General features: G+C 50.9%; 8 protein-coding genes across 8 annotated transcripts; 3 read left to right on the forward strand and 5 right to left on the reverse strand.

Moving 5' to 3' along the window:
• Positions 1-1,561: 1,561 nt before the first annotated feature.
• On the reverse strand, positions 1,562-4,291 carry PPR1_2 (Zn(II)2Cys6 transcription factor; the record flags this gene model as incomplete). The annotated part of the gene is made up of 4 exons (XM_041694104.1): positions 1,562-2,050; positions 2,100-2,152; positions 2,211-4,111; positions 4,173-4,291. 4 exons carry the CDS (start codon positions 4,289-4,291, stop codon positions 1,562-1,564), a joined length of 2,562 nt encoding a protein of 853 aa, XP_041559967.1.
• A 376-nt stretch (positions 4,292-4,667) lies between these two features.
• Positions 4,668-6,535, reverse strand: APUU_60822A (nucleobase cation symporter-1 family protein; the record flags this gene model as incomplete). The annotated part of the gene is made up of 6 exons (XM_041694105.1): positions 4,668-5,141; positions 5,188-5,912; positions 5,959-5,971; positions 6,022-6,267; positions 6,314-6,384; positions 6,436-6,535. 6 exons carry the CDS (start codon positions 6,533-6,535, stop codon positions 4,668-4,670), a joined length of 1,629 nt encoding a protein of 542 aa, XP_041559968.1.
• A 1,675-nt stretch (positions 6,536-8,210) lies between these two features.
• APUU_60823S (hexose transporter protein) lies at positions 8,211-9,978 on the forward strand (the record flags this gene model as incomplete). The annotated part of the gene is made up of 5 exons (XM_041694106.1): positions 8,211-8,324; positions 8,386-8,591; positions 8,649-8,815; positions 8,866-9,654; positions 9,707-9,978. 5 exons carry the CDS (start codon positions 8,211-8,213, stop codon positions 9,976-9,978), a joined length of 1,548 nt encoding a protein of 515 aa, XP_041559969.1.
• A 410-nt stretch (positions 9,979-10,388) lies between these two features.
• On the reverse strand, positions 10,389-10,706 carry APUU_60824A (uncharacterized protein; the record flags this gene model as incomplete). The annotated part of the gene is made up of 1 exon (XM_041694107.1): positions 10,389-10,706. One exon carries the CDS (start codon positions 10,704-10,706, stop codon positions 10,389-10,391), a length of 318 nt encoding a protein of 105 aa, XP_041559970.1.
• A 1,096-nt stretch (positions 10,707-11,802) lies between these two features.
• APUU_60825S (uncharacterized protein) lies at positions 11,803-12,156 on the forward strand (the record flags this gene model as incomplete). The annotated part of the gene is made up of 1 exon (XM_041694108.1): positions 11,803-12,156. The coding sequence occupies one exon, from the start codon at positions 11,803-11,805 to the stop codon at positions 12,154-12,156; it is 354 nt and encodes a 117-aa protein (XP_041559971.1).
• A 748-nt stretch (positions 12,157-12,904) lies between these two features.
• Positions 12,905-13,396, reverse strand: APUU_60826A (uncharacterized protein; the record flags this gene model as incomplete). Its single annotated transcript, XM_041694109.1, has 1 exon — positions 12,905-13,396. One exon carries the CDS (start codon positions 13,394-13,396, stop codon positions 12,905-12,907), a length of 492 nt encoding a protein of 163 aa, XP_041559972.1.
• A 1,449-nt stretch (positions 13,397-14,845) lies between these two features.
• Positions 14,846-16,806, reverse strand: APUU_60827A (DUF4246 domain-containing protein; the record flags this gene model as incomplete). Its single annotated transcript, XM_041694110.1, has 5 exons — positions 14,846-15,445; positions 15,496-16,440; positions 16,494-16,572; positions 16,623-16,690; positions 16,744-16,806. 5 exons carry the CDS (start codon positions 16,804-16,806, stop codon positions 14,846-14,848), a joined length of 1,755 nt encoding a protein of 584 aa, XP_041559973.1.
• Positions 16,807-17,287: 481 nt separating this feature from the next.
• Positions 17,288-18,462, forward strand: APUU_60828S (thioesterase family protein; the record flags this gene model as incomplete). The annotated part of the gene is made up of 3 exons (XM_041694111.1): positions 17,288-17,393; positions 17,445-17,685; positions 17,748-18,462. 3 exons carry the CDS (start codon positions 17,288-17,290, stop codon positions 18,460-18,462), a joined length of 1,062 nt encoding a protein of 353 aa, XP_041559974.1.
• Positions 18,463-19,401: the final 939 nt, after the last annotated feature.

Raw genomic sequence — 19,401 nt, forward strand, 5'->3', positions numbered from 1 at the left:
ATCGGGGGTAGGGAGGGTACTGAAGGTTACTGAAGGTTGAGCGGGGCAACAAATCCAGCCGACTCTATCCACGTCATCAACTCTCAGCGTGCATGAAATACAATATGGAAATATCGCGTAGGATACGTTGGTGACTTATCAATCACAATTCGCGACCTATTTAGCCATGAAATAACCCCACTGCGCTCTGCATTTAACCGTCAACCGGAAGAGCCATCTATAAGAGTGCGCGTAGAAAGGTATACCGATCGCCACCACGGACTGCCCTCGTGGTTTTTGGATATAACCTCAGAATTGACTGGGACAGGGTCTGTCTTTCGCTACGGACCAAATTCTGTAAGGATCAATGATCCTAATTTCCTCCCCCATATCTTTCACTGTCGTGCGCAGAAAACCTCCGCTAACAACCCCGGAGTATTTGGCGTTCAAAAATACCAGGATGTCGTGAATACTAACTATGGACTGGCTGAAGCGGTGAGTAAGACCTTGTGTGTAGACCCTCCAAGGTTGAAGCTATTCTCCTCTCCAGTTCAATATGGCATCTATCACGGCCTACGAGCCGCAGGTTGACAGATCCCTACTCGTATTACTTGGTGGATTGCAGGAGAGCCGCCTAGGCATCTATTCCTCTGGATGGATGGATAGGGTATGTTCTATTCCACCAAGCTTAATGGTGTGTGACTGCTAGAACGACGTATAGATGATGTATACACGATGGCCTCTGCAGTATCCTATTTGGGAAGCCAATGGGGCTTCTCTAGAAAAGAAGAGACATCCATGGCTTAGTTCCTGCAACGTCGCAGGCTTTCGAGCTGTGTTTCGGCACTAGTACTCCTTTTCACCAGGTGGGAAAGAAATAGAGATGCTATACTCTAACTCTAGTAAAGCACTGGCGATCCAAAGTAGAAGAGATATTAATCCATTTATAGTTACTAGTGATAGTATTCTACCAATTCAATACCTGTGTAATATCACCGATCTGACAGTAGGTTTGCCATAACTCTTTCCCGCCCTTAGGGAGTAATACAGGACCCAGATCAATAGAGAACTCAGTTCGACCTGAAACGAAGAATGGCACTGGCAGGTGTGCCACCCTTGGGATGCCTCTGCAAGGCAGCTCATGGTCGGCCTGTCAAGGGTAGCTATCTCTCTGGGTTGCAGCGGACCGTATTCCCTATGGCAAGGCCTGCATGGTGGATTGAGACAGGAAATGCGAAGATCAACCACAATATGCTTAACTTATGTTCAGGTCTGTAGCAGAATTCCACGCACGGTGCCGCCTGGAAACCCCTAGCTCCTGCCACCGGCGTTAGGGTGCGGATTGTGCAAATATGGACCAGGGTGGCTCGCAGCAGATCCTTCCTGCTGGAGCTCGGTCGTTAGCTATAGGCTAACTGAGTAGTCCCGGCCGCGTATCGCTGGTGTGTTAAGGTACCAGTCGTGCGCACTTGCTAAGGGATAGCCACAGACACTCGGGCAGCGAAGCTTCATAGAACATTTGCCCGTATACCAAGTCAGGACAGCACATCATTCACTCCATCGTAGTTGTTCAGAGAACTGTTTATCGTCCTAAAATGGAGCCATGATCATTCGAAAGACGTCCAGGAAATAGCTCAATATCGAGAAAGTCAAGGCTAAACGCAGACTCATCCTTATCCGTCTGCGGAAGTCCCATATTACTGAAATAACGTGGTTGGCTCTCTATTAGCGGTGCAATGCTGTCCACGTTGTCGTTGGCGTTGGCGATGTCACTACTGTCTCCAACCGGGAAGAGCTCCGTGAGGGCATTCGCATTTCCCAAACCTCGTAGTATATCCTGCTCTGGTTGGAGTTGTACCTGATCCTCTGTACTAGATGGTACTTCGACTGTGGGGACCTTGGACGGGCTGGCTCCGGAGCCGGGCTTTGAGGATGATAGACACATCTGCATGGTTGCTACGCGCATACGCTCGAGGGAGTCCTGGCATTCGCGGGCTTGGGGATGTATATCGGCCATGCTAGCCAGTACGGCTGTGCCGGTGAGGATGGTTCCGTCGATTTCATCGAGTGACTGAATTTTTGTTAGACGAGTACTCATAACCAATTTGGATGGTACATACGAGGATATTGCGGATCATTTCTGAGTTCCAAATGGCGAAGAGGAATAAGGTGCCTGCAGTGCGTTAGCGAGAAGTAATCGGCTGGCATAGGGAGTATATTTGAAGGCATACCAGCAAGAAAGATGTTATGCGTAGCGAGGAATGTACAGTTCCCTGAATCCAGATGGTGCACGAGTCGGTAACTCTGAAGAACCTTGCGGCTGGCCTCGACAATCTTGAAATGGGTGAAGTCGTCGGTGAGACCTTCGCCCGTTGCCAGATGTGTAGCGTTTAGGTGAGATTGTGGGAGTAGGCGACCTAGCTCGGATGGCACCTTAACTTCATGTCGATATAGAAGATTGATAGTCTTCCAGTAATCCAATTCCAGGCGGACGATTGGGACCCAGGTTCCTGTTTCTTCGCGGGACGGGATACAGCTCTTCCACTCGTCCAGGCGCCGGTTGATGTCTCGTTTCCAGGAGGGGAATGACTCGAAGTAGTCGAGTGGCGATGATAGTATAGAAGTCGTTGAAGGGACGACGGTGGAGTTACTTCTCACGGATTGTGCGTGGTGGTATTGTAGGACTTCGTGGATCTCAGACTGCAGTTGTCGCAGCTGGAGAAGATGCGTGGTTAGGAAGTTCATGAGTTTGTTAGAGGGCGAGATGCCCTGGCATGATACGCCCATTTCCTCGGGCATGGACGGGAATGCTGTGGTGATAAGGTGGTCTGGGATGGCGAAGGGGCGTCCGGTGTAGGGCGAGACAAGACGATCCAGACTGTACGCGCTCCACCAGAGACGTCGCGATCGCTGTAAGACCTGATCTTGCTGTTTCCCGTCTTGGTTGGATACGGTTCCTTCACAAGAAGCGCTCGTTAGACTGGGCCCAGCTGCATCGTAGAGCTTGGCATCCACAGCAGCGCGTAACGCCAGTCCCACCAGGTAAACCGGACCAGGCCGAGTGGGATAGAAGAGAGACAGGTGGGCAATTAGAACAGCAGCTTCGATGACTTCTAGTTTACAGGATACATCATCGCACTCACTAAAAGCTAGAGACAGATAGGCAATAGCGGCAGAGTAATACTCCTCCGCAAGATGCACCTTGGTCTCTGTATCTCGCTTTCTCTTTCCGATTGCCGGTCTATCATTCTCACTAAGGCTGACATTCCTGTCGCGCATGATACGCGCACCGATAGCGAAGACGATGTGGAGGAGGAAAAGGTTGTAGTGGTGGTTGTCCTCGGCCCCAGCGTATGCCTGGTTAAGCAGTTGTGCCAGCTCGCCCTTATGCAAAGCCGGGACTTGGGGGTATCCTTGCTCGAAGTAGAAAGTTATCAGCTGTGCTGCCAGCTCTCTGTCAGGTAGCACAAACGACTGGGCCAACGACTTCGAGGGCTGGAGCGCGAATAGCAACTCATGCGCAGGGCAGCATCCGGGGTCGTGTTTATCGCGGACTATATCGACATCTAAATGCGATCCAGTATCCGCTAGATCATCTCTCGGTGATCTGCTCACAGATGGTGCACTCCGTACAGTGGCCTCAGTGCCGCTCGTCGATGCGATACTGTTTCCACGCCTATGTGAGTCCTTTGGATCTGCGTCCTGGCTTCGCTCCATGGTCGACGACCCCGGTTCGAACGAAACTCCATGTTCGGCGAGGAGATTCTGGAAGTACTCGACGCGGTCTTCTAAGTAGTAGAGATAGCTACGAGGAACCTCTCTCTTCATCAAAGGGTCGTAACCAACGCATCGAGCGCCGGCCTTCTCGCAGGTGCCGCACTGCGGCAACTGCTGGTCGCATCGCGTTTTGCGCTGGCGACAGCGCGTGCAGGATGAGACGTTGCGAAGAGATTGGCGGAAGGATAAGGACTGAACGGGGAGAGGTGCATCGTCTGATTGTCTTTTCTGGTGTTTTCCCTTCCCATGGGTGTTCGTATGTGCCGGGGTCGGCATGATGCCGTTCGTACAATGGAGTGTTTCAACGGCGACCGATGCGGCCTCACGGACTTCTCCGTTGTTGAACTCCTGGATGCTAGAAAGGGGATCTGTCAGACTGTTGATCGGAGGCAGGCGACGGTGTTCAGGAAGAGAACGCGGTCAGAATCCGCCTGGGGACGTGGGTGGCGTCGGATGCCCCATCGCGGCAATTGAAGGAGACGCCTGTGCACAGTGACTGTGGATCAGTGAAGTTGCGTCCCATCTTCACTGTCATATTGATTGGCCTTGGCCAGGGTTCTCCAACTCGCCAATCGGCTTAGCGCAGGGCCAGGAGTATATCTATGACTCGATCAAAACATCACATATGTGGATCGGCGCTTCGATATCGGCGCAGGCCCACCGGGAAACTCAGCTCTACCCTCGCTCCCCGTGGGGAATCACTAACAAGAAACACAAGAGTACTCATGCTGATGAAATACGCAATTGATGCATTGGAGTGGAGTATCGGGGATACAAGCATTCCATGATCCGGTCTCTATTCTAGGGCTTCCAGCAACAAAACGACCATCTCGGAAAATTCCGCAGTGCTGCCCCATATACTAAGATAATCCTCCATTCCAGCCGGAGAACACCGACGGACATTTCCGTCTCTAGACCTGTTTTTCAGCTTCCTCTACCTCCTCTGCCTCGGCAACGTCCTTTCCCTCGGTAACATGCATCGACCCGCCCGTATAGGGAATCTCATTCCAGACCTCGCTCATTGCGGGCACGGGAAAGGACCGCGCCAACGCCCAGTATATAGCCGCCGCCACGATAAACCCGGAGAAGTAGTTGATGTTGTAGATGTATTCTGCGCCGATGGGCACGTCGGCCCCCACGGCTCCGGCGAATCCGACTACGTTGATCATGATCCCGCAGATGTATGCTGTATATCCGCGCCAGGAGATGCCCCAGTGTCCGTAGTAGGGCCCGTTCTTGTCGGCGCTGTACAGGGCTGGTAGGTCTAGGTAGCCTTTGCGGACTAGGTAGTAGTCGCTGACCATGACGCCGGCGATGGAGGAGAGGAAGACGGAGTAGGAGGAGAGGTATACGGTGAACTTATTGGACGAGGCGACCAGCGTCCACTGTCGTTGTCAATATTATTCAAAATGAGGGCAGGAGGGTTCTTACCGGACACATGGCAAGGCCGACTGCTGCACAGACATATGCTCCACGACGAATATTGCAGAATCGAGGGAGTAGTGCAGAGAGATTAGTTCCAGCGGACACCGAATTCGCTGCGATATTCGTTCCCAGCTGTGCAAGGGCAAACCCAGCAGCAATAACGAAGATACCGAATCGTTCCGCGGAGCTGGCGTCTTCTAGGAACATTTCCATCAGGATGAGAGGGTTCCATACTGCCTTGCCGAAGATCACACTGGATGACGAGGTGACCACGATTCCAATAAACGAAGTTACTGCGAATCCAACAGGGATCGTGACGATCTGCGACCAGGTAGCGTCTTTCGGATGTCGCGCATACCGACTGAAGTCGGGATTGTTAATGATCAGGGCTGCGAAGTTTGCAATGCAGTTCATGATGCTCTTCACGACTGCCCAGGCGAGCTGGCTTCCATGAGCTGTATTGGGCTGGTCGATGATAGGGCCCATGCCGTGCGCCCGGACGATTGCCCACGCGAAGAATGCAATGCCGCATGCTGGAGAGAAGTATGCCTTGACGGTGAAGAGATGTCGGATCTTGTAGATGGGGAACCATAGGGCAGGCAGGGAGCCCAGCCAGAACAGGAAGAAGCTGGTGAACTCCATGGTCGTCACGCCTGAGCTGGCGGGGATGTTGTTGGGGATGTTCTTATAGCTGGGCCAGATTGCTTCGATCATCAAGGTGACGCATTGACCTGACTTCGTTAGTGTTGGTCATATGGTTGAACAGGGACTACGCACCACCGAGGTATGTCTGTCTCAAACTGTCAGAAATATCGTTGAAATTGGGTGGTGGGAGCATACCTGAACACCGTACCAGATCACGGCCATCGCCGCCCGATTCAAGACAGGCCAAAAGGATCCCCAAACCCCAAAGGAGGCCCTGTTAGCCACTGCAAAAGGTACATGGTAAATAGTTGCAACGCGGCCCATGGCAACGACAAAGACCGCCGCAATACCGTAGCCAAACCACACGCAGAGCCAGGACTGCCACCACGACAGACCGTCCACTATCATGGCCGACGAGATCATCCATGTATTCTGCCGCAGCTGTTATGAAAGAGTCCAGAGTATTCCAGTAAAATATCTCACGCACCACGTTGAATGAATCGGCAATCCAGAAAGCCACGAAGTTAAGCCATTTCCACTGTCGCCTCTCCCGTTCCACTAAGTGACATGGATTAGTATCTCGCAGGAAGTCTTACAAGAGTGTGTTACCTGGTTTCAAGTCATCATTCGTTAGCATCAGCTCCGCTGTGGTCAAACCAGGCTCTGTAGGCACCTGGAGGGCCTGGAACATTCGCCTGAATAAGCCCATTGTGCCGTTGATATGTAGTATAAATTGAAATAAGCTTAAGCAATCAGTCCCGTCCAGCGGACTATACCTTTATATGCTAGTTTTAAGGTTCAACCCCGCGCACACGGGAAGTCAGTTCAAGTTCCAGCGTGTCTGCGCATGGGCCAGCAGATATCTTGTTCGCCGAGATCGGCAGTAGGGGCTACCCCAAGCCAGCATTCACCGGGGATCAGCTTGATCAGCCTGACCGGCTTACAGGGAGTGCGGGGTACGTCTTCACACTACTAGTGACTCCATGGGGACAGCGAGGCGGCAAGTACCAGCAAGGGATGTGAAGCCTGAGTGAAGTAGCACCGATGCCGACGAATGGCCGTGCACACGACCTATTCCAAGCCAAGCCTTGCCCAGGTAAAAGCAGACCTTCATTGGATTCAATCCGATTGGAACAGACCTAATATAGCTGGTGAAAACTCCGATCCTTTTCCTGTTTACAGGGGCATTGCCTGATTAGGAACCCCGGCCGTCAGCTAGTCACTCCAGACGCAGTGAACAGTCGCTCGAATTAGCTGGTCCTCGGGATTGAAAGCCAGAAATCACCGTAATTTCAGCATTTGGGCACTGAGATTTATACCGAATAAGGGCTGCCTTGCTAATTTTTCCTGAGGGTGGTTCTGCGTCCCCAACGGCGGCGGCAAAGCACACCACGAGGGAGAAACCGCCAGCTGTGGTCCAATTCGTTGTTACTTGCTTAGTGACCTCCTCAAGCTGCTCCGTCCTCCCAAGGAGCGAAAAAAAAAAAAAAAAAAAAAACCATGGGAAGGTTAAAATGGGGTGGACATCCATTGGCCTCTGTACGCGAGCGGAGTCTGCCTCTCTGTGAACAGATATCAAGCACCTACATGAGATCCGAATATACGTTTTGCCCTGAGGCCACCTTCCAATTGACTTCCAAGCCTCTCGTTCTGCCTGGGCCTGATACATGTGGCCTTATTGTGTGCCTCGCACCAAAGCTCGCATCAAGGAGTTGGTCGACCAGGGCAGACAACGGCCCAGATATTCGGACAAGTCGAGATAGGACCCTTAACAGGAGTGCCCAGAGGTGAGGACCACGAGAATAATTTACTGCGATACTCTCCTTTGTTAGCACGCGGATACGGTTTACTTTCCATGACATTCATTCGTTTGCCCTACACCTCACTATCACTATCCCTGCCCATAGATATAATGTATTGCGACTGGACGACTGCTGAGGCCGAATGCAGCGGAAGGGCAGCCGACTTGCACCCAGGTGCAGGGATATCCAGGGCAGGATATCCAGGGCAGGGATATTGGTGTTTTGCCGAGATTAAGGGAGTACGCCGGATTAATAGGCTGATTGCGCCTCCTGGTTGTTCTTGGCAGGCTGAGTCGAGGGAGTCTGGGCCGGCCTCGTGTCGCTATGCTGAATAGAGCCACGCCACGGCGTTCCCAATCGGGCCCTCCGCAACAAGCTTGTCATTTAGCTCAACATCCCGGTCATTTAGCCGTGAACACCGCGTGCTTTCAACCGGTGCGCCAGTACAAATATCTGTTCATGCGGCTGCTGGGGGCCCTGGTATTACCTCCCCACGCGACATTCCATTGTTGGCTGTGACAGCAGTTACTCGGCAGGCTTTAGAGACATCTTACTCTGGTTCTGGGCATTCTATTGGTCAATATGGGCTCCGACACGTTCGAGCTTGCGGGGAGGCAGTTTCCGCGGGTGACCTGGTGGAAGAATCCAGGCATGCGAAAGACCTATATCTGCCTCATGTTTGTTGTCTTGACCTCGGTATGTTTCGTTGGTGATCCATGCACCTTATGCTTCTTTCTGACACAAGACGATTGACCAGGCTACAAATGGATACGACGGCTCAATGATGAACGGCTTGCAGACCTTGAAACCGTGGCAAGAGTACTTCAATCACCCCAGCGGATCGCTTCTGGGAATCCTGAACGCCATCATGTCCCTGGGGTCCATTGCAGCCCTTCCCGTTGTACCGTATGCTGCTGATCTACTGGGTCGTCGGATGGGAATATTGATTGGATGCGCGGTTATGTAGGTGGATTCTTTCTGCCAGACACTGGTCTTGCTGTTGGTGCTGACATGCAATAGGCTCCTAGGAGTTGTCCTGGGGAGCATCAGTATCAACTTCGGAATGCTTCTAGCAAGTCGCTTCTTTATCGGGTTCGGCGTCGCCATCGCCCATGGGGCGTCTCCTTTGTTGGTTACAGAGCTGGTCCACACTCAGCACCGTGCGGTGTTCACTACCATTTACAACAGTATGTCCTTCTCGCTTCCGTTAACGCAGCAGCCTGGCTGACCTGGCTAGCAACGTGGTACCTGGGTGCCATTGTCGCCGCATGGCTCACCTTTGGCACGAATAACATCCAAAACAACTGGTCGTGGAGAACGCCGACCATTGTGCAGGCTGCGCCCTCTGTGCTACAGGTATTCTTCGTCTGGTTCGTCCCAGAGTCTCCGCGCTTCCTTATGTACAAGGGGAAACCCGAGGCGGCCCTCAAGGTCCTGGCTGACTGCCACGCAAACGGCGACCAACACGACGAGGTGATTCAACTGCAAATGCAGGAGATCCAGGAGACACTTCGGCTAGAGAAAGAGTTTGAGAGCAATTCCTGGCTGGAGCTGTTCCGAACCAAGGGCAATCGCCATCGCATGATTATTTTAATCTCCGCCGGCTTCTTCTCGCAGTGGTCTGGCAACGGGCTGGTCTCGTACTATATCGTCAAGATCCTGACGAACATTGGCTACACCGACCCGGTCGAGCAGAACTTGATCAACGGCTGCCTCCAGATCATGAATTTCATTGTCGCCTTTGCAATGTGTTTCTTCGTGGAGAAGATCGGGCGGCGCAAGCTCTTCCTGATCTCGACCGCTGGCATGCTGGTGGCGTTTATTGTGTGGACGATCTGCTCTGCTCGATACGACACGCAGCACAACACGGCGGCCGCAAACGCCGTCATCGCTATGATCTACCTCTACTATCTCTTCTACAACATTGCCTGGTCCGGCCTGCTCGTTAGTTACACGGTGGAGATCTTGCCCTACACTCTTCGCGCCAAGGGCATGACTGTGATGTGGTTCTGCATTGACGCTGCTCGTAAGCTTCTCCTACCTTTTTCGTTCTAACTATAACTAACTCTTCTTCACAGTGGCCTTTAACCAATACGTCAATCCTGTTGCAATCGACAGCCTCGGCTGGAAATACTATATCTTCTACTGTGTATGGCTTGGTGTGGAGCTCACCGTCGTATGGTTCTACTACATCGAGACGCGCAACACCCCGCTCGAGGAGATTGCGAAGTATTTCGACGGCGACAATGCAATGGTTGGGGGTGCAGCAGGCACGGAGAAAGCACGGGAGCTATCTTCCGCGATCCACGTTGAGGAGACTGTCGTGGAGACCAACGTACAGAAAGCATGACGCCCTACCATTTGTCTGTAGCGAGGTGTCTAGTGTGGTTCTCCTCTTCAAATATCAATCCTTTTCAAAGAATCTATCGGCCTTGCTTGGTTGGTTGCTATGTTAGCTATGTAGAACGAATTGTTCATACGAATTCAGATTCGCTGTAGCTGGAAGGTTGTAGATGGTTGTACACAACCAGTGGAATAAGAGGCTTGAACTAGTAACCGAATCAGACTTACGCTTTAGTATTTTAATTCTCAAAATATAAGTCCCATAATTCCCCCAAATAGCCCTTAATTGATCATCATTTCAGCATAAGATAAGGCATAAATAGATCGGTTTCCATTTTGCCGCTACCCTCCCGATAAAGGCGGCATTCTCGGCACTGCGCAGGTATATACATAGTAATCACCAAAGCTCCAACACCATCAAGTCGAACAATCAATATGACCCCATTGGTTGCGGGTCGCCTCGTACCAGGTAGAAGAAACCATGCCATCACTGCAGCCAACAAAAGAAGTAAAGTCCCATCCAAGGTATCCATCATCTACATCACCACACCAGGTATTCGAAGCGGAAGCACATTCGCCAAAGCGCTTCATGTTGTCCCAGAGACCGCCGCAGATTCCGGGGATATCGGGCACTTTATCGGATGACCGAACCTGGTACCGGACAACGGGGCCTGAAACGGTATTTTTATTGCATCCATGGGCTGCGGATGCTGGGGTTGTGAGAGCGGCGGTCATGATGACTACTAGGCTGGTGGAGATGGGGAGCTTCATTTCTGAAGGTGATAATGATTGTTAGTATCTCTGGTATGCACAGGTAGGAAGCAATATGGGACAGGACAACCTACTTGCTGTATGTAGTTGGATGGAAACACTCTTGCAAGGGAAAGTTGTCGGCGTGCTGTGTCAGCTGGAGAGGCTTGATGAAGTAAAGAGACTGGTGAATGGGTTTATCGAGGAATCAACAGCACCGGAAGCAGGACTACTTATATAGAATTCTTTGAAAGGCAAATAGGTCATTGCAGACTCAGTACTGCTAGGAGAGAGCAAGTCGCCAACCCTTGGCGTATACAACTCGAAAAACACAGCTAGCAAAGAAAAGTATGGGATCTACATGCCAAGCTCAAGTTCTTCACTCAGCCTCCTTCCCCTTGGGGCGAGATGTACATCAATTCTTGGCATGTGTCATTAGGAACGGACGGTAAGTAGCGAAAAGCAAGGGACCAACATGCAAAGCTCGTGTTACAATGCTCAGCCTATCTCACCTTGGGGCCAATTTTCGGGGCGGCCTTTGGGGCGGATTTTGTGAGGGACTTGGCTGAAGATCTGGCTGAATATCTGGGGTCAATGCGCCAGTCTGATGTACTCTGTATTGTTGCATGGAACGAACCCTTCGCGACCTCAAGCCCACGTGTGCTTGAGAGAGGTTGCGTATGGACTCTAATACCAGGCTGTGTCTGTTGGCAAGGGGAATGGAAAATGCCTCAGTATAGTCTGAGCGAGGACACTGCCTTGGCCAAGGTCTTGGAGTTTCTTTCCAGACAGCCATTGCATCTCGAGCTGTGTGCTGGTAGCCTTTCCATGAGCTCTATGGCGATTGCAAGTACATAAATAGGGGTCCTTGGACCTCTCAAACATTCACTTCCACAGACATAGAATTTCCTCTCGCCGGGTTCTGTATCTATATTCTTACCGAACAGTTTCCTACTGCCTTTCTGCCAAACCACTTTACACTTCTATCACCAACTTCCATCTACCGAGTATGTTGATTCTACATCTGCTGACAATAACCTATGGTCTGCATTCAGAGCGCTAATATGTGAAAAGCTCTAGAATGAAGGGCTTCGTTGGAACCAGCCTCCTGGCACTTGCCGCCTTTTCAGCTTCAGCAAGTGCAGCCTCCAATTGCGAGTCCGAGAAGATCATGGCTTTTGTTTGGCGATACCACGTCAAATCGACCGACAGCGTACCTGATATTCCGGGAATCTGTGGCGGTCTCTGGGATAACCTGAAGCGCTTTGGTGAATGCGGCACGGCCTCGAATACTTGGTGTGGGGATGCTGGTGATGGAAAACTCGGATGGGACTTTAATGTGGCAAACAATTGCAATCCTGGCATGATCGAGTCTACATGGTATGAGGCAACTCGTAACGAATATGGTCCGGTTGACTGCGTTGAGCCGGAGTGATTCCATGAAGAATAGGGTGCTCGAGCAGAAGTCGAGAATAGGAATACGAGAACATTTCGATCACAAGGTAGAAGAGATGACGCGAAAGGAGGCGTGCCTGTTTCAAGATAGTTGATTTATAGAAATGGAGCTTTTCAGGAATACACCGGAGTTGGTCTCTTGATCGGCATCAACTACGAGGATTATGAACAGATGTGGGTCTGCTTCGCGTAGTCTAACTACAAGCGGTGCTTTGAGCAATCTAGAAACGTTACTATTGTCCTTGGTAATTGGGGGCTACATATGGCAATACAAGTAATGGGAATGCCGTAACACCCACAGCATCCCCTGTGGCTTTCCCAGAATCATGGAAGAGGCCAAGTGCCGGGTTGTCCTACACCAAGCTGGGTAATAACCCCCCTACTTCACGGGGCGCCTACAGATCTTTAGGCATATTAGCCTGACCTTTTCAAGAATAACTTAGCCAATCATATTTGCACAGGGCTTAAACTCCTGAACATTGCTGGAAAGCTTGCACTAATACGAAAGGGCCTATATATCCAGGTGAATCATCGCGTATACGATAATACCTTGTATTTATGTCACTAGTCTATCTTTTGTATGAAAGCCCTAGAATGTAAACACATTTACAGTCTCGCCATGCCTCAGGTCGAGCAGCCAGGAACAGAAAACAAATCAATAGACAGGAAGAGCCTAAAAACAGCATAACCAGTCATGTTCTAGGTTTCCCGCAATAACATCCGGACCCCTATCTGTCACCAGTGTACTTTCCTTGGTAGCGGCGCTCAATCTTCACAAGGCTATCCTTCGTGCACTCGCCCTCACTGGTCGTCTTAATGGTGCCACTGCAGGTGCCGTCCTGGCCAGAGGCAATGCCAATGAAGGTCAGGTCGTTGTCCGCCTCGCCCTTGGTCTCCGATCCATCAGGGGCGTACACGCTGCATGCACCGGGCATGCCGCTGAAGGACGACCCGCAGCTGAAGTCGTAGGTTCCCTCCCAGCAGTCCGAGGTAATGTGGAGATGGTTGGTGTCGCGCGTGCAGGGGGAGTAGCCGATGGGGTTTGCGCTGTTGAAGAGGATGTTGTTATCGTTGTCGAAGAGGGTGAAGCCAGAGGTGGAACCGCTGCCGGAGTCTTGGATTCCAATGAAGTTGGACGCGGTGTACAGGAACTTGATGTTGTTCTCGCCGGCTATGGCGGTCGAGGCCATGGCGAGTGCGAGGAGAGACTTGATGAACATTTTGGCTTGTTTTGTTTTGGTCTGGGGGGAGGAGATGGGATGAGATAGGAGAATGAGCTGGTTGTTGTTCAACTTGAAGAGGTCGGAGAGCAATGGAGTTTTTATATCTCAATTCTTCGCATCGATTCTGCCTTGTACTCGGGGCTACATAACCAAGCCGATCTCCTCGGGCTGTACCTGTTGCCCTGGTCGAAGCGATATCTAGATAGGAAGGTCACCCTTCTGCTGTACTCCGGGTCGTCCTTGTGGAGCAACATCTATCAATCGGATTGCTGAAGAACTGCAGATCGGCTTGGCTTCATGCATGGTCCACTTCCATTCATCTAAGCGAGTTCTCCTTGGTAGACCTTGGTACACCGTAGTTGCAGTCGTAGGGCTCTCGGTCCTTTGGCCCCATTGACTATTGAGGCAGTGTGGCCCACAGCAAGCTTGGCCAAGGACCACACGCCTTCATGAATCATGATCTTTGCCCTTTTCCAGCCAATGTGAAGTCTATGAAAGTATTAAGTTGACTTCTGCAGAGATGTACAGCCCTACCACCCCGTCAGGGGAAGCTCCCGACACCAGAGCAACAGCGATGACTAGAACGAAACGGGGTGGGAGTATGAATTTATATCGATCTCAATCCAGGACCCCCGACAAACATTGTCAGCCGATAGATAGCAGCTCCGTAGTTCTCTTCACTAAGCATCACACTGATCTGTATAGCATCCTTCCAGCCCATCTCATATCCGACACTTCTTGGCATCAGGGCGCGGCAGTATCCGCCAGGCCAAGCCCTGCGCCCCATTCAGCCTCCAATTATCTAGACATCGTGTATCCCGCCCCCTGGTCATGCTGATCATGGCTAGTTGGTCGTAGTGCCATGCCGCCGCGTCGTTGCCAAGCGTATCTCGTGCGTCGTCGTCTAGATAGCCCAGCCAGCTTCGACGGTCTGTGCGGCAGTAGCGATGGCAGCTCTCTCCATCCTATGAAGGTGGAGCTTTCAATGGCCGAAGACGGTGGGGACTTAAGGCTGGCTTTTGTTTTAATGACACTCATTCACAATGTGTCTCCAGTGTAGATGTTCAGGTGATGAAGTGGTAGCCATATCTTGAAACCGTACTTTATGGGAACATATGCATTCCTTTCCCGGCATTAAGTGGCAATGCTAATCGTTTCCACTATGCTGTAATATGTTTATTGAAGGAGATGCTCGTCTCTAGGTGGTTTTCTTATTTCCACCTTGATATGCACAGCAAGACGGGCCCGTGGGCGTTGGGGGCCGCCAAGCAAGTTTCGCCTACGCCAATCGCAGAGTTTCGTCGTTGTTGGATGTACTGGTATTATTAACGGGTGGATTATTATTTCTCAGAAGAACATTCGGCAAGGCCATACTACTAGTCTTAACCCATATTCATGTATGGTCTAGTAATACTGGACGTCGGTATCAACGAAGACCAGGGCATATCAATGTTCACATAGATTGAAATCCCCAGCTTCAAAGATACCATTCCCCTTCTCAGCATATGCCGAACGCTCATCCATTAATTCCAATCGGTACGCCTTGGCCTCGTCCATTGTCATGGGCCCAAAGTCACAGTGCCGGCGAACTATCTCCTGCAGTTCAACGGGAAAACGGCTGGACAGACCCTCGTTTATAGCCTTCTTCCATTCATCACACCAATCCTCCCGCTGTGGAGGCACGTTCGCAGTTGAAATTATGCGCCGATTGGGGTCGATGAGGAAGAATGCAAGGATCTTCCGATGTCCTGGTTTGCAGCGGTCCGCCAGCGAGAAAGGAGAGACGCGGTGCTGCAGGATGTTTGGGAACGTCAACAAGCGTCCTTCACGACATGATACGCCCCCGAGATCCTGTGTCATGTTGTCCGTACCCCGATGGCCATCTTCGGGGTTGAAGCCAAAGAGGCTGAGATACTGGAACTGCCCTTGTTCGTATGATATCTCCCGGATGTATTCCTCGTCAGCGCGGTTGCGGAAAGACAAGGTGTTGTCGGTGATGTTGTGCGAGTCGTAGTAATAAATCGCTGTTGCACATATTCTCTCATTCTTAACATACTGTCAGCTAGTTAATGGTTGAATGCAGTAGAATGACATACCAACTGGCCCTCAATATGCCACGACCCACCCTCATACTCGGGTCTTTCCGGGGTGAGCTCAATGTTGGCCAGCTTGACGATGACCTGCAGGCCTTTGTCTTTGAATTGTGCGTGGAGATCGGCTTTTTCAGTCGGTTTCTCTTTCGGAGGCTCGAATTGACCTGGCTCAGGAATCTTAACGCGGCGTCTGTCCATCCACGCAGCACGACTCGCCCGGAAAGCTTCCGAATAAACTCCAGGAGTCTCATTTTGCGGCTTAGGTTCGTCAGACACATATTCGCTTTCTTCGACGGGAATCCGATATTCGAAAGTATTCTTGCAAGATAGTGAGATATTCCATAGCGGAATGGCCCGCGTTAGAACCTCCTCGACGATCGTATACAGATCCCTGTGCTTTGTTGGATGTAGGTTATTGATATAAGAAGCAATGCGAACTTGTCCGTCCAGAGTAAACTCTACATTACAGGGAAGCCACTGGAATGTTGCGCTGTACGGGTTCAATGATCCCACAGCAGATATCCCAATGGCGGCCAGTTGCTGTTCATTAGGTAGTTCCAGTAGCTCGCCCTGTCCGATGCTGCTGAAACAGTCCTCAACGCCAATTATGGTGTCGCGCAGGACTCTGGATCTGCCGTAGATGAGTGAGAATAATGACGGATGGACCAGGTCAACCACCTTCATGTCGGACCCGGGATGATAGTCCTTCTCTGAAGCGGCTTCAACCCAGTTGACTGCCTCCCGAAGTCTCTGCTGCAAGTCTTTTGGGATGGCGATATCTGACTTGACGACACCGGTGTCATATGCAGTGACAATCGCCGTGTTCCGATACTTAGTGGCCTTCCATTGAAGTTCTTGGATCATATAATCCATCATTGCAGTCGTCACGTCGTGACCACCCTGCAAGATCTCACTTCGCCATTTGCTGACGATTTCATCATTGAACACCTGGAATATCAGCCACTCAATTCGGTGCCTTCAGGTCCAGATCGGGTACCTACTTTGGTATCCCAGTCTGGCTTGTCGGTTATCGAATTCATAATCCGCATCATCAACAACTCCCTCAGAGTGAATGTGTACCTATATGTGGTTAGTTCCAGCTGAAGCTCCGCGTTATTGTGCTCCCCTACCCAACCAGTCCGACTTCGATATCGTCGACATCTATAGCGTGGCCACAGACAAGGCCATTCCAGTCTCGCTATGAACATGTTAGTGTGCAATTTGGACGATGCCACGACGGCAGGACAGTACCCTGGGCGTGAAGAACACCGACAGATTCAGGCCCGGTAGGTCGAAGGGCGTTTGCTCGTCCATTTTTCAGAAACACTTGCAGAGGACTGATTCTGGCTAAGGCTCCGAGTAAGAATTCTCTGCGATATAAAAGCTACCAACGACCAGGCAGCCAGGCTCCAGCTGAGCATAAACTGCATACGAACAGTTTCTGGCGTAGTGCAATTGCTTAGTCATTGGGATAAACACGCCTCCCATATGGGCTAGTGGAATAAACTTGGCCAATCAGACACAGATACATTGGTCTAGTCTGATGACGTAACGACATCCAATGCACCGACAAGCAGATGCATAAGCAGCAACCACTGCAGTCTAAAATATGAAACGACATCAGACGAGCGAGATACGTATAGAACAAGTGCTACCTGCTTAAGTACACAGGGAACAGGTCTTTGACTTGGGGCGGTGCTGCATTCCTCCTCCCTGGTCAGGTTACGATTATATATTTATGCAACATACCAACCGCACCACTACAGTTCCTCTCCACCAGCTGTATTCCCACAAAATGGCGGCTTCTCTTCCAACCAGTCTGCCTGACGCATTGGACTTGCCACTGTCCTTTTCCTCTGAAGTCACCGTGCAGCTGTCTCCGGACCCTGCGATGGCCTCTGGTATGCATTAACCGCCCTGTTCACGTTCAACAAAGGCTGACGCAGTTACAGTTAGTGTCGGTGGTTATGTAGCCTCTGCAATGGCGAAATATGCCCTCTACTACGCCTCCAAACATCCAAAAATGCAGAACCAGGTTGACCTCTACTCTACTGTTACCCAATTCTACCGCCCGATATTTATCGGAATGCCAATAAAGATGACTCTGCGGGAGGTCAGTATTGGCAAGGGGTGGTCCACACTGCGCGTCGAAGCATTCCAGACGGATAAACTCGCTGCGTCTGCGGATTTAGTGTATGGGAATAACCATTGCCCCAACGCTCAAACATAAAAAGCTAATAACGGACGGTATCTAGAGTCACAAACTTGTCTGACGGGGGCATAACCCTTAAAACGGGCTGGCATCTCCCTAGTAATCCGGTCCCAGTCGACCTCGCAAAACTCGGAACCGACACCGACCCAAACTGGGTATCATACCATTGCGCCTTCTACCCAGACGGATTCCGACGCGGTCATTCCTACGCCAAATCATTCATCCCGAGAGTCCAACCTACTGAAGTATCATTCGTAGAGCAATGGGTTGAACCGGGCTGGGATTCCCTCCCGCAGGGATCTCGGCCTTTAACAGCAGGCGAGAACAAAGCACGTTGGACAAATGAGATGATCCCGTTCGTGGTAGACATGACCCTCCCGATCCAAGAGAATTTCTTTCCACACGAGGAAGGGAAATCGCCACCGGTTGGTAGTATAGCAGCTACACTTGGGTATGCTGCTCGCCAGCAACAGGCCCGCGAGGAGGGAAGGGATGATTGGAGGGTTATAGGCGATGACGGGTCGAAGAGATTCGGGGCGAGGATTTTACATGTATCCTTGTCGCTGTCGACGGAGATCAAGCAGAGATTGGCGCCGGAGGGTGTTCGCTGGCTTTACCTACGCAGTGAATGTAAGAGGGTTCTGAATGGACGGATGGATTTGGAGGTCCTAGTTTTTGATGAGAGGATGGATTTAATTGCCATCAGTCACCAAACTGCGGTGCTTATTGAGGGTACTTCGAAGATGCAGAAGTTGTGAGATCAGAATGCCGGGCTTTTGACCCTTTTGGTGCTCCTCATTCTTCAGTCACCCGCTCTACAATGACCATTCCAGATTCCAGCGTGGGAATTGGTGCAGGAACAGCGGTGTCTGAGATTAGGGGCGCCCCAGGCACCAGCGCAAGGCACCAACTGGGCCAGCTGGATGCCAAGACGCGTGCGGCTAGGGCGGTTGGATATGGGGCTCGAGATTCCTGGATAGCTTCCCAGTCCACATTGTGACGAAGTACAGCTTTAGGTTATATAACTTGACTTGATAGTATTCGATGATTACATGATCACCTGTATTTTCTTGTCTCTAAGTATGCCATGTTGAAACCCGGTTTCAGACTCATATCGGCATTTTGTCACCCAGACAAACACATTCTAGCTACGAGTACACAAGCAAACGAAAATATCATGCCGATTGCGTTCTGCGAGCCAATCCTGGATGGGGCTCTGGGTAATGTCAGTTCCCGGCCGGCTCAAAGCACTGTTTCATAGTGATAGATACGAACTGTATGCTTGATCAGGTATATTAAACAGGCCTGACTCGAGCTGGATTTCAGGGCTGATATTATCTTGCTCTCTTGCGACCGAGCCTTCAATACCGGAACCTAGCAGAGAACCGATTAGATATTGTTGTGATGATAACTCTGACAGCAGACCTTGGGATGGAGCCCTCCAATAAGTATGGGCGACGTAATTCCATATCTGAAGAAACGACCATGTTCCAGTAAGGAGAAGTGTGATAAAGGAGATTGACGTGTCTATCGACCAAGTCATCTTTGTCGTTGTTGAAGAATTGTAAGTTTCCATGTTGGTGGGGGTTGTTTATATGTACCATGTATGAAACCAGATTCTGGAAACCAGAGATAGAATGTCGGTGCAAACCAGATTATGTCCATGGCCAATGAAACAAGCAGCACTTTTGTAACGA

The sequence above is a fragment of the Aspergillus puulaauensis genome, chromosome 6, assembly GCF_016861865.1.
Source record: "Aspergillus puulaauensis MK2 DNA, chromosome 6, nearly complete sequence".
In the NCBI taxonomy this organism is placed as follows: Eukaryota; Fungi; Ascomycota; class Eurotiomycetes; order Eurotiales; family Aspergillaceae; genus Aspergillus; species Aspergillus puulaauensis.